We start from the raw sequence: 13,483 nt of genomic DNA, 5'->3' as shown, positions 1-13,483 counted from the left end.
AGCGATTCAATAAATCAGCAAGAACAAATCTACTTTGATCATTTTAAACTGAAATGCTGTGAATCGACAAGAAAGGCGAACATGTTTTTGGGGAAGGGGCACCATTGTGAAAGTTGACATCACTTTGCTAGTCTAGTTGGTTGTGTACGTTATAGCGCCCTCACATCTCATTATCTCGCCATGTTGATGTCTGCCAGCTGCGAGTGCATGTCGTGTGCACGTTAGGTCCCGTATTAAAATCCCAATTCCAGCCAGTTCTTCTCCGCGCCGCCTGGAAATTCCGTCAGAGGAACATGCCCCGACGGAAGCAGCAGGCACCGAAACGTTTAAAAGGTGAGTTTGGTGTGATTTTCTGTTGTTTTGGGGCAGGCAAAGGTGTGGTTGATTTTTACGTCCGGGGACTAGCCGATCGAGCGAGCGAAGCTTTGGCTTCAACCCCCGGCTGATGATGGGTAGTGCGCGGCTGGCTGGTTCACTCCATCCTGCCTGCCGTACGAGAGAGCTAGCTCCCCTTGCATTGATGTGTTGACGGTTGCAGACTGACATGTTTCATTCGCCTTGGAGTTAGATGATTGACGCATCTCGGTCAACACCCTCGCCAGGGTCAAGTGTTAGGCTTGTCTAATAAATCACCGTTTGCCGACATGTAAGCGAATCGTAGGCGCCGAGGAAATTAGCCTAAATGAAGTTTTGTTTGGTGTGTGCCGCCGCCGAGCTAGGAGTTTGTGGCCGGCGATCGCCTCCATTTGGGGTTCAAAGGGTTAGGTGTTTGTAACGGAGCTTTAAATAATGTTAACTGTGCGAAGCGGTGGGCTGGTTTTTACGGTGCGATTATAACTGGGCGTTATGTGCAGTTAGGAAGTCGAAAGTGGTAATTTAATTAGCTGCATGTATTATACTGCACCGAGGATTTTAGCTGAGCTTGGGCTTGTGTTTACACTGTGGTGTCGGATGAAGTTTGATCAGGACAACATTATGCACACCACACCGCTGTATTTAAATTTAGCTACAGTGTGTTACACTGGCGGTCGACATCAAAGGGCTTTGTGTCTGCTGCTGTTTCCTGTGTAAAGATTTATGGCTGGATTATGCCTGGTGGTGTGGGTGCAAGTAAATGATGCATCAAATATCAGTTGGCTTTGATATTTTGCCCAGCAGCCTTTTTTACCCTTTTTAGAGCATTGTTTGATGTTGTGAAATACATTGAATTATATTTTTAAACATGATCTAATAATAATATAAAGCGTTCCAGGCACTGTTCTGTATTTAATTTCGTGTTTCCAAGTGTATGTATTTATATTTTTGTTTGATGATGAACATATACTGTACACAAATCATGAACAACATAAATAGTATTTTTTTTTTGTAATCTAACTGTCCCAGAGAGATGAAACTTGTAATTTGACCTTCAGTCCTAGTGATTGTAATGTGAAGAGGAAGGAATAACTTATTAGACGGCTCACACATGTACTTCTGGTGAAGGGTAATTATCGAGGGTTCACGCATCCACACAAAAGTTTTTTGTTTACAGTGGGCTTATAATAGCTGCCTTTGTGGAGGGCGCTTGTACTCTGAAAGATTACATTGTGCCAGGAGCACTATTGTTAGAGTTAGAATTATAATTTTTTTTCTTCAGAAATTTAGTTTTCAGTGGCACATATTAGATTAAAAACAATTGTTCGTTAGAAACGTAATGCATTTATACACTGTTACACAGATTAAAGGGACAGAAATAGTTTATACTCACATAACATATCCACTAAATTATGAGAAAATTTACAAAGTATTCCATTGAAGAGAAAACTGGCTGACTGTGGTGGACAATTTTGTATGTGTATTTTTAAGTTAATTCTTACTCTTGCAAAATGCATTATCCAAAACAGGACAAGTTGTGTTCAAGATTCCTTTATTTTATGAATGAAAATAATTCAAGATTCTGTCAGAACAGAATTTGTTCGTTTAAAAGTACCCAGCATATGATTCGGTTTTCATTGGACTCAATTAAAAAATGTAGGAAATCCAAATTACATGTAGGATCTGTGTTGTTTTATTTTTAGGAAAGCAATTCAAGATTCTGTTTTTACCCATACACCTATATGTGTTTCCAAGTACTACAAAGTCCTGGGCCCAATTTCATGGCTCTGCTTACCGCCGAATTCTGCGCTTACGATCGCGATTCCCCGCTTACGTGCAAGCGCCGAATTTCTGCGCTAGCCTTGTAAGCGTAGAATGCCTAGTAACGTGGAGTACGCACGTGCAGAAGCCCAAATTCGCCGCTAACCCGTAAAATACGCTTGCCGTAAGCACAGAATTCCCTGCTTCTGTAAGCGCCGATTCTGTGCTTACGGTAAGCAGAGCCATGAAATTGGGGCCCTGCATATTTTGCCCGGGTAGAATTCGAACCCACAACCTTTGCCAATTCCAGAGCAGATGTTTTATCACTTGGCCATTGAGATTGCCTGATAGCTAGAGGCAACTTTCAAATTTGATATTTTAGCAGCTTGGTCCCACAATAGTTTTGTTAGTCTTATTTATCAAAATCATACTAAAATTTTATAAAAACTGATTTACATAAAAAAATGTGTCCTTAGTTTTCTTTTTGTCACAGAATTACAACGTCTACCTGAGCAAGAAGATCAATAGTTTCACTGGATCAGAAATATTTGCAATAAGCATTAAATACTTAGAACTTTCTTATTTGCTAAGCTTTAAGGAGAATATTTTGAAGTGAATTTGCTTTTTTCATACATTTAATGTGGAACTTCAAAGTATAGGCCTGTTTTTTTAAAACATGGGACTGCCGATTTTTTGGTTGAAATCTGGTTCTGATCAGATGCTGGACTCCGCTGACCAGTGGTCCATGGGGGTTTTCAAGCCCTCACAAATATTAGTGTGTTTGTACCTTTAGGCAATCTTTGGAGATTAAAGTTTTTTAAACATCAAAAAAACAAAAACAAACATGGAGAGAATGCTGCGTACTTGACTTGTAATTTCTGCAGGGAAAAAAATGGCTCGAGTGGGATTTGAACCCACAACCGCTTCTCCTTAAAAGATGGAACATTTTTTTAATCTTGTGTAATTTGTGTCACATACCTCACAATTAAACCAGCCACTTTCTTGTTCCCTGACTCAAAAAAAAGTGCAGGTCCTGATTCCGTACCTTCCCTTTTTTTGTCTGGAAACATGTGTTACCTCAATTTTAGGCTTTCATTCTTTTGATCTCTGGTATTTGATAAATAATCATCAACCATAATTGTTGAAAGCTGTTACATGGATTAATAGAGTAAACGAATAGTTAAAACAGTCTGTGAAATTGTTGTTTGTTCACTTTAATGTGTACTTACAGAGATTTATGCTGTTGGACAAGTGTCGCAAAGTTCAAAGGGGAATACCGCCTCAGGGGGCGGGGGTTGTTGTGGGGGGGGGCTATCGTTATCTGAAGTATAATGAGGATGTGATTTTTGTTTTTATCAGCTAGATTTATTAATTTTTTAAAGGTACATTACAGAATTGGTTTTTGTTAACAAAAGAGTTGCTAGCAAACTATTTGTTTGACAAACCTGTGTACAAGATCAATCAGTAAACCAAAAACTAAAAAGTTGACAGATTTACAAATAACTTACAGGGTTTACAGAAGGTAATGGTGAAAGACTTCCCTTGAAATATTATTCCATGAAATGCTTTACTTTTTGAGAAAACAATAAACAATTTTCGATATCAAGAATAACGGATTTATTTAAAACAAACATGTCATGACATGGCGAAACATGCGGAAACAAGGGTGGGTTTTCCCTTTATATTCTCCTGACTCCGATGACAGATTGAGCCTAAATTTTAACAGGTTTGTTATTTTATATTTATGTTGTGTTACACGAAGTGTGGGCCTTTGGACAGTACGCGATTGCTTTAAAGGGAAGGTACACTAATGGTTATTGTCAAACCTGTGAAATTTGAGCTCAATTGGTCATCGGAGTTGGGAGAAAATGATGAAAGAAAAAACACCCTTGTTGGGCGAATTTGTGTGCTTTCAGATAGGAATAAAAGACTTCTAGCTAGAAGTCTTTAATTACTTTAGTGAGAAATTACCTCTTTCTCAAAATCTATGCTACTTTAGAGGGAGCTGTTACTCACAATGTTTTATACTAACAACAGCTCTCCAATGCTTGTTATCAAGTCAGTTTTTAAGTTAATATTTGTTTTGAGTAATTACCAAACGTGTATGTTTCCCTTTAATCAACCGATTACAACTGATACTATGGATTGCAATGAACCTTAAACCTGCGGTGAAATTCCTGAAAACATGGGAATCTTGTCGTTAAAGCTATAATGACTATGAATTTTGGTCTTTTGAAAGATGGGCTCGTTTCAGTTATCGGAAAGAGGAATATGAGGTTGCAGCTTGTGAGTGGTCTTGGGGAGGTTTGTTTTCCTAGCAGATTGTTTCGGCCAGATCTGACAATTTACAAGAAATTATTTCAAAACATGATTAAAGTCACTCTACTCTACTACATATATTGCTATTCCTGAAAACCTGGGAATCTTGTCCTTAAAGCCATTGGACCCTTTCGGTAAACAGTGTTGTCCAAGGCCCACACTTTGTGTACCACAACTTCTATATCAAATAACAAACCTGCGAAAGTTTAGGCTCAATCGGTCATCGGAGTCGGGAGAAAACAACGGAAAAACCCACCCTTGTTTCCGCGCGTTTCGCCGTGTCATGACATGTGTTTCAAATAAATTGGTAACTCTTGTTAACGAGAATTTATATTGTTTTGCTGTTTTCTCAAAAAGTAAAGCATTTCATGGAATAATATTTCAAGAGAAGTCTTTCACCATTGCCTTCTGTTAACCCTGTAAGTTATTTGTAAATCTGTGAACCGAAAGGGTCCAATGGCTTTAAAGCTATACTTTGAATTTTGGTCTTTTGAAAGATGGACTTGTTTCAGTTCTCGGAAAGAGGAATATGAGGTTGCAGCTTGTAAGTGCTCTTGGGGAGGTTTGTCTTCATAGCAGATTGTTTCGTCCAGATCTGACATTACAAGAAATTATTTCAAAACATGATTAATTTTTTTAAGTCACTCTACTCTACTACATACTGCAACGCAGTTGAAACGAGAACCGTATTGCAACAAGGGATTTTGTTGCATTGTACAGGACTGAGCAAGGGTGTTTGACCTGCTAAATGCAACAGTATGCATCTATGTGTGGGACCATGAACTCAGTTAAAATGCAACAAATTCGATCCAGGTTTGAACTTGAGTTGACTGCCAATACAACAAAAAGCAACACCAATATGAAGTCACTTGATTTCTAAATACAACAAATTCAGTCAAAGAATAACATCAGAGTTGACTGCCAAATGCAATAGATTACAACAACTATTACCAGTTGTATATCATAACAATACATTTAGATAGGGTTTTTATCTGAATATTGATATAGTGTAACGATTTGCCGAAATGTCTAGGTTTAAAGAACTCTGTAAACAGCCGACCGCCAGACTTATCACCCTGTGGTATGGTACCCAGACATGTCAACTTCATAAAGGTGTAGGAGTTTTAGACATCTAGGAAGGTTCCTTGTGAAAATGCCAAACCTACAGGGTGTATGGGGTTAATCGCAGAAAGAGTAGCTGTTACGTTGCCTTGTTACGCAAAATAGTATTTGTATGTCACAAGTTTGCTGTTTTGCCGTCCCTTTACTGTCTGCCATTTGAGTTCCACAAAACCTATTTGCCTGGAATACAGATTGACATTTAAAAGAAATGTGCTTATCATAAATATATTTGTGAGGGCTTGGAAGGGGGATGCAGGTACCAAGGAGCAGGCAAGTTTGTTCACCTCGGGAAAAAATTAGTATCAATAATGGACTTCAGAAACATTGAGACTACGCATAGTCAGCAGAGTCAAAAAGAAATAAAAAAAGTTGATAGATATTACCCAGTGCCAGCCGCCCATATATCAATTTGAAAGGGGGTCGTTTCTAAAAGCTGGTTGATGTGTGTGTATAATAGTGTGCAGAGCGAAGGGTTGATACTCTTAGATTGTGAACCCAGAGGCCCCTTGAGCAACAAGCCCCAGGGGAAGGCAAGGGCACCGTTTTTTTTCTTCTTCTGAGGCTTGCCTCTCATGAATTGATCTGTCAAGAATGGTGAGAAGCTAATGCCAGCGATGTCATGCAGCCCCAGCGCACGCTGATTTGTAGCAAGACTGACAACTACTTCAAATGCTCACTTCCGCATGGGTTGGCCAGGATATCCAGCCGTTTCCTGGACGGGGAATGTTGAATTAAGAAACGGCGCAAAGGAAAGCAAAAACTGATATTATCCATGGAAATTATCGCCCATTCAGTGCCCCCTCCAGTTTTGTTGTGCTCATGCGGATTGCGGTCTATAGTATTTATATGTGTGCCACAGGAGTGCGGGACAGCGCCGTGTGGTGAACTGCACTGGCGATGAATAATCACAGGGAAATTGAGTGACTGATTCTGAGGTCCTTTAAATTGGTGATCCGTTCATGTTATGATCCGTTCCGGGTCTGATTGAGTGGTTGCTTGCATGTAGGATGCAAACACGCAAACAACAACAAAACAACGTTTGCCCACCTTCTCTGATACTCTCTTTAGAATGGCAAACTTCTAGCATTTATTTTGTGCGGGTGTTCCCTGCAACTTTGACCAATAGACCCATTGCATTTGACTCTTTGAGGTCACAAGCCTAACAGTGCTCTCATTAAGGTCAAAGTTAGACCTATCATTGACTGATAGTTGTGCGCGGTGCGTGCCTGCATGCACGTTTGCTTTGTAATGGCCTCAATGATGACGATCAGTACTATAATATTTGGCAATGTGATGAAACACCTTAACAAAGATTATTAGTGGTAAATAATTTGTAAACAGTGGTTGTCCAAAGTTGTCAATATTGTTGAGGTGCTCGAGAGACGACTTTGACCTCAGTGAGGGGGCTGTTTTGGCTCACGACCTCATAATGCAAGGGGTCTTTTGGATGCAGTTGTCGATAACACGCACGAAATAATTGTTAGAAGTTTGCAATTCTGCAGTGAAGAGTTTATCAAACGATGGGCAAACATTGTGTTGAAGCATACATTTGAAAAGAACTAGGTAGTAGTGGTGTGTTAGAAGGGGGAGGGGGGGGGCTTTTGCTCAGAACCAACTGCCCCGCCCTTCAGCCCCAAAAAAGGCACCGAAGAAAGAATATAATGTATAGTATTAATCAGTACTGTTAAGAAGCCTCTTGCAAAAAAACATTAAATTGTTTATTCAAATCAGTCTTTGAACTTCATAACCCAATCATAACTGGAAGGAAATGCTTGCACGATCGGTGTTTCCACATTATTTCCTGTTTGTGAGTGCTGTGGTTTGGCTGTGTGTGTTATACCTCGTGGAGGTAACTCTTATCAAGACCATTAGCTCCAGTTACAACTTGTACTGTCATATATGTCATTACACATGCATTACACAACACACTGGACCAATGACTTTACATCCCTTCCGATAGACAATCATTCTCAAGTTGCTGTATGGTTTTGTCATTCTATTATTTGTTTTTTACAGTGTACTATTTTTTTACTCAAAAGACATTGATAAAGTTGTCTACATAATAGTGTGCATGGTGTATAATGCATACTGTACATCTGTACAAACTTTCACTCGTTACGTGTACTGCTGGTTTGTGAACTGAATCCGCCTTCTCTTAATTTTGTGTACCCCCTATGGACCCCCCACCCCAATCCCCTAGCCCCCCGATGCCTGCACTTCATGAAGAAGTCATCATCATCATGCCTAGTCTAGTCATTGGGTGGGGTTGTACAATCTACAAGACTTCTTGTCAAGTTTATTTAAGATAATCGTACCTCACTCGAAAATATCCGCGTATGAAACATTAAAATAAATCTTTCATCACATCCGACCCTATCAGACTTCCGAATTCAAATGAATGAGTAACGCCCACTTCTCTAAAGCACAAGCACATGTTCGTCAGTCGCCAGCCTCCCGCTTAATCTAGGTAACCAACATACATGTTTGTTCTACTTACATGCTGCGATTGTGAGGCTGCCCTGTTTAAAAATAAATACACACAGGCTGTGTGTATACACCGAAATGTCATAATAAAAGAAAACACACTTGTCGCGCTAAAGCGGGATGGCCTCTCAATTTCCTTGATTTCCCCTTCGATTAGGAGTTGGCAAATTCACGATTGGTTGTGATGTCACATCGGACAGATAAGAAAATCAGACTTCCTCATAACAAGGTTAGCGAATCAAGAGGCTTGGAGCCTTACTGACTTGCCGTTTTACCCTTATCGACACAACACTCCAAACAACACAGAGCTTGGCAACAATATATATCTGCACCCAAGAAAAAAAAAAGCAATTAGCACCTGTATGGAGATGTATACTATGTATACCTTAGGTCGGGCCAGAGCAAACTGACCGACGGCTCCTCGTGTATATTTAATGATTCTTTTCTCAGACTTGGGCCATTCAATATGCAAGGGGAAAACGAATGCAATGCTTTGGTTTACATCTGAGTTGTCCGTGTACCAAGCGGTTTGTTGTAGACATGCGATGCTGCCATTTTGAAAATCGAACAAATGATTTTGTTTAAAGGCAGTGGACACTACTGGTAATTACTCAAAATAATTATTGGCATAAAACCTTACTTGTTGACGAGTAATGGGGGGAGGTTGATGGTTTAAAACATTGTAAAAAACGGCTCCCTCTGAAGTGCCATAGTATTAGAGAAAGATGTAATTTTCCACGAAGTTGAATTCGAGACCTCAGATTTAGAATTTGAGGTCTCGAAATCAACCATCTAAACACACACAACTTCGTGTGACAAGGGTGTTTTTTTTCTTTCATTATTATCTCGTAAGTTCGATGACCGATTGAGCTCAAATTTTCGCAGGTTTGTTATTTTATGCTTATGTTGAGATACACTAACTGTGAAGGCTAGTCTTTGACAATTACCAATAGTGTCCACTGCCTTTAACTAGTTCTAAACTGGAACAAAACAAATTTATTCATGTTGCTTCCCCATGTTGACAGCTCCTCCCTCCCCTGCCCTACATAGAAAAAAAGATAGAAAGCCAGGAGCCCCCCAACTACACACTACCACTGCTTTAAAGTCATTTTCCACTAAATAAAAATTGGTAGGGAACCAGTCAAAAACATCACACCTCACAGTATCGCATAGTGTTTTTAGCTGGTGGCCTTTTTTCTGCTCGCCAAAATGTGTTTGTGAAGAGCAAATTATTGGTCTCTGGAGTTTGTTTATTGAACATTCTCTGAGTGGGCAAGGCGGTAAATGTATTACAATTCACCGTGAACAAATTTGTGTTTTATTGTATGTAAACTGCACCTTCATCGTCTGGTATTTGAGTAAACCTAGATAGGGGTCACGGTGTAATTCAGTTTTTGTATGTGCTCGCAGCTGCAATATTCAGTGATGATTAGAATGAATGCCCATATGGTATCGTCGGAAACTAAAACATCTGTAGAGTATCTGGAATTTGAATAAAACTTTAAACAGGATTCTGGTTAGTTTTCTGTTCCCTGTTCCTTTTGCATATCTTTGCATACAGATGGATATTAGTAATATTGAATTACGGACCAACTTGCAACATTAAGGATTTTAATGGATGCTTGAATTGTTTGTCATCGGGGATAAACAATATTACTTTGTTTCAAGTTGCTTTGTTTTAACCCTTGCACCGATATAAACACACTCTTTGCAGAGTCAATTGAGCAATTTCCATTGGCAAACATTCAAACCCATGACCTTTGCCATGCTAGAGCAAATGTCTTAACCACTAGACCATCAAGCTAGCCAGTGGCTAGAGGCAGTTTGAATCCTATCGCCTCTCTTAATACTTATGCATGACGTCATAATTCCTACCCAAAATGAGGCTACGGGCGCACGTTCCCCATCACTTGCAGTGGCTGCGCCCATTGCCTCGTTTTGAGTTAGCATTGTGATGTACATCATGCATAAATATTAAGAGAGGCGTATACCAGGTACTGCACAATTTGAAGGATAGTTTTGCATCGGGATAAAGAATACCAATTTTGTTTTGCCCTTACAGCAGAAGAAGAATTGCGTACATTCCTGAATACTGTGAAGAAGAAAAAGTTAAGGGTGCTTGAATTGTTTTTGTTTTGTTAATTAGAATTTTCAAAAATGACACTGAGTTGGACTTTAATACTTTTCGAAGTATCTTCTATAGTTAAAGAGAATTGTCAAAAAAGGGACAGACAAACTGTTACTCCGGTGTATGGGAAAAACCAAAATTAATAAACTGTGACTTGACAAAGGCTTGTGGCTTTGGGAATTTGTGTACCCTGGAGATCAAACTAGGACCAGGCGAAGGCACTATTGCATTTTCAAGAAGAGGGTTGCAAGGGTTCCAGCAACCAGAAAACTTCTGTTTCATTTTATCACATACAAATATTTTTACAGTGGACCCAACCATTAATCGGAATTTGCTCTTGAGAGAAACGGCTCCCCCAGAAGTGACGTAATTAATTTCTCACTCAAATATTTTAACAGGCCTTTTACTGAAACCTTTGTATGCATCTGAAAGCACACAAAGTTGTGCAAGAAGGGTGGTTTTCTTTCATTATTCTCTTGCAACTTTTATGACCAATTGAGCCAAAATTTTCAAAGGTTTCTTATTTTATGCATGTTGGGATACACCAAGTGAAAATGATGGTCTTTGACAATTACCAAAGGTGTCCGGTGCCTGTAATAAGAGAATGCTTTAAAGATGCTATGTCAGATTTTTGGTCCCAAACATTAAAAAATAGATTTTTTTGACAGAATGGTATTTCATATCACCCGCTCTAACGAAAAAAAGTTAAACTTTTACTTTTAATGGTCAGGAACCATGAAAACAATTTAAAACGTTTCTTATAAAACACATAAGAATTGGTCACGTGATATATTGTCGGGATCCCGACAAAAACTAATTTTGAGCACTTTATTTCACTGCTACTACATGTACTATTTGGCAGACTTTTTCGAGCAATGGCTCAAATGAAAGCTTGTAACTTTCTCAACCCCCATCAAAATACCTATTGAATTTTAACTCAAATTTTTGGGTCAAATCGGCAAAAAATCTGACATAGCATCTTTAAGAGTAAGGTCTTTACATGTGGCTTGTCTGTTGTTTTGTATGACCCCCAGCCTTGAGGTCAAGGTCTGACTGCCCTCTGGCCCCTTTAAGTGTGTAATCATCTGGTTGACCCTAAAGTTGAGGTCAAGGTCTGACTAGTACCCATGTTTATTTACTATATAAATCTCTACTGTGTTCAAAATAAAGTTTGATTACATAACTAGTGGTGTACCACATGGCTTTCTGTATCTGTGGCTGGTTATTGAATTGGTCAGGATACACTATACAATTGTTGCACGCTGTGACGGGGTCCATGGCGTTTTGTACACTCGAGGGGGAAAATGGAACGAAGCCGAGGGTGCCATTTTTTCAAGATCAAGAAACAATTCCCTCGAACCCGTGGCTGTTTCGTACACAGCGCTGGAAATCGACCAACGCCGGGAACGATCAAGGTGATGTACACCGGTGTACATCACTTCTCATGTTACCCGGCCCGTCGAGCCATGTAACATGCGTATTTGTTGCACGGCACGTGATTGGTTCTCGACCAATCAAATTTCACAATTTGTACAGAGGTATTTATAACAATGCTCTATGGTTCTACTAAGCCGTGTTGGCACTGGATAACCATTTTGAATAACTTTACCATGACGCTGGGTAACTTTCCAATGGGTTAATCTTCCCACTATCTGCACTTAGATTTAATTGACGTGGGTAGAATTACCGAGACATTAAACCGTGTACAAAAGATGCCAGCTCTACGCGTGTGATCCACAATGTATGCAGGGCGATGAAATGTAACTGGTTTTCTGGCTCGGTTAAACTGACCTGCAGCCGATTTCACGAAACGCTAGGATTAATCCTAACTCGAGCTAGGACGAGTAACCCTAACTTAGGATGCGTTCAATGCGTCCTACGTATTTGGATACGGAACTGAACCCGTCCTTAAGTCCTAAGATTAATCCTAAGTTAGGAAAAGTTTGGTGAAATCGACGGCTGGTCAATCTTCCTAGGCACCTTTTGTTCTGTTAAACTACCCACGTGGTGTCGTTAAGTTACCTGTCAGGAAAGTTACCTGGGCTGTTCGCACTGGACTTAAAATGGGTAAGTTACCCACTGGCTCGGTTAGTTTACCCAAATTAAGTCCAGTGCGAGCATGGCTATAGTGTAGTCCTGAAGTATTGGCCAAAACCCTCCTCTAATGTTAGATGCAGTAAAAGCCACCAGTGCTGACATGATGTCATATTGCAAGCTGGAACGAGAGCAATGTTGGATGTAGTCAAGGAACACCTGCAAGTCATTTTAACTAATCATTTAATTATTAAGTGTGGGTTTTTATTTTGTTTTTGCCGAACTATGGGCAAGCATGTTTTCATGAACTGTACGTTAAATGCAAACTCAAGATCAGCTTTTTGCCCTTCATCTGACTTTTGCTTTCCTCTCGGATTGATTTTTCCTTAACTTGATTATATACAATGTTGCGAGAGATGCCTGCTTTCTTTTCAGCTGTCATTTTGTATTATACATCAAGCTCCTCCACTTAGTTTCATTTTTTGAGTTGTTTTGTTTGGTTTAAAGGCAGTGGACACTATTGGTAATTACTCAAAATAATTATTAGCATTAAAGGCAGTGGACACTATTGGTAATTACTCAAAATAATTATTAGCATTAAACCTTACTTGGTGACGAGTAATAGAGATTGATGGTATAAAACATTGTGAGAATCGGCTCCCTCTGAAGTGCCATAGTTTTCGAGAAAGAAGTAATTTTCCACGAATTTGATTTTGAGACCTCAGATTTAGAATTTGAGGTCTCGAAATCAACCATCTAAACGTACACACTTCGTGTGACAAGGCTGTTTTCTTCTTTCATTATTATCACAGGGTTTTTATTTTATGTATGTTAAGAATACACCAAGTGAGAAGACTGGTCTTTGACACTAACCAATAGTGTCCAGTGTCTTTAAATTTATGATTCTAAAGAATGGATCAATTTCACATAAATTATACACTGTAAATATTATATGAATGTCATCTGCAATGTTTCGATTTCTAGTAGGCCTTTGTTGATCACTTTTATTATAAATTGCTATTTTTGTTGTAATGTTTTTGTTGATGTTGATGGTGGTTTGCTAATTGTTTTAAGGGTAGACAGGACACATTCAGGGAAGTTGTAAAGTGGTTTAAAAACACAGCAAGATTTTACAAATCTCTCAAATTGGTTTTGTTTCTTTGGGGTCGGTCGGGGGGGGGAGGGGGGGGGCAGGTTGACACAACCCATTCATTCCAGTGGTCAAACACGACAAACAGAAATGGTGAGCAATAAAAATGCCAGAATTTTTTTTTTTTTAAA

At 39.4% G+C, this 13,483-nt stretch overlaps 1 protein-coding gene across 1 annotated transcript in view; it reads left to right on the top strand.

Moving 5' to 3' along the window:
- Nucleotides 1-200: 200 nt before the first annotated feature.
- LOC139935304 (uncharacterized) overlaps nt 201-13,483 on the top strand; it is a 54,419-nt gene continuing 41,136 nt past the window's right edge. Inside the window, exon 1 of the mRNA XM_071929829.1 lies at nt 201-333. Coding sequence (XP_071785930.1) covers nt 294-333 — 40 coding nt within the window. The 5' untranslated portion in view covers nt 201-293. The remainder of the gene's footprint in view (nt 334-13,483) is intronic.

The sequence above is a fragment of the Asterias amurensis genome, chromosome 3 (assembly GCF_032118995.1).
Source record: "Asterias amurensis chromosome 3, ASM3211899v1".
Taxonomy (NCBI): domain Eukaryota; kingdom Metazoa; phylum Echinodermata; class Asteroidea; order Forcipulatida; family Asteriidae; genus Asterias; species Asterias amurensis.
Note: the sequence above shows the minus strand (reverse complement) of the source record. Positions and strands in the feature narration are given on the sequence as shown.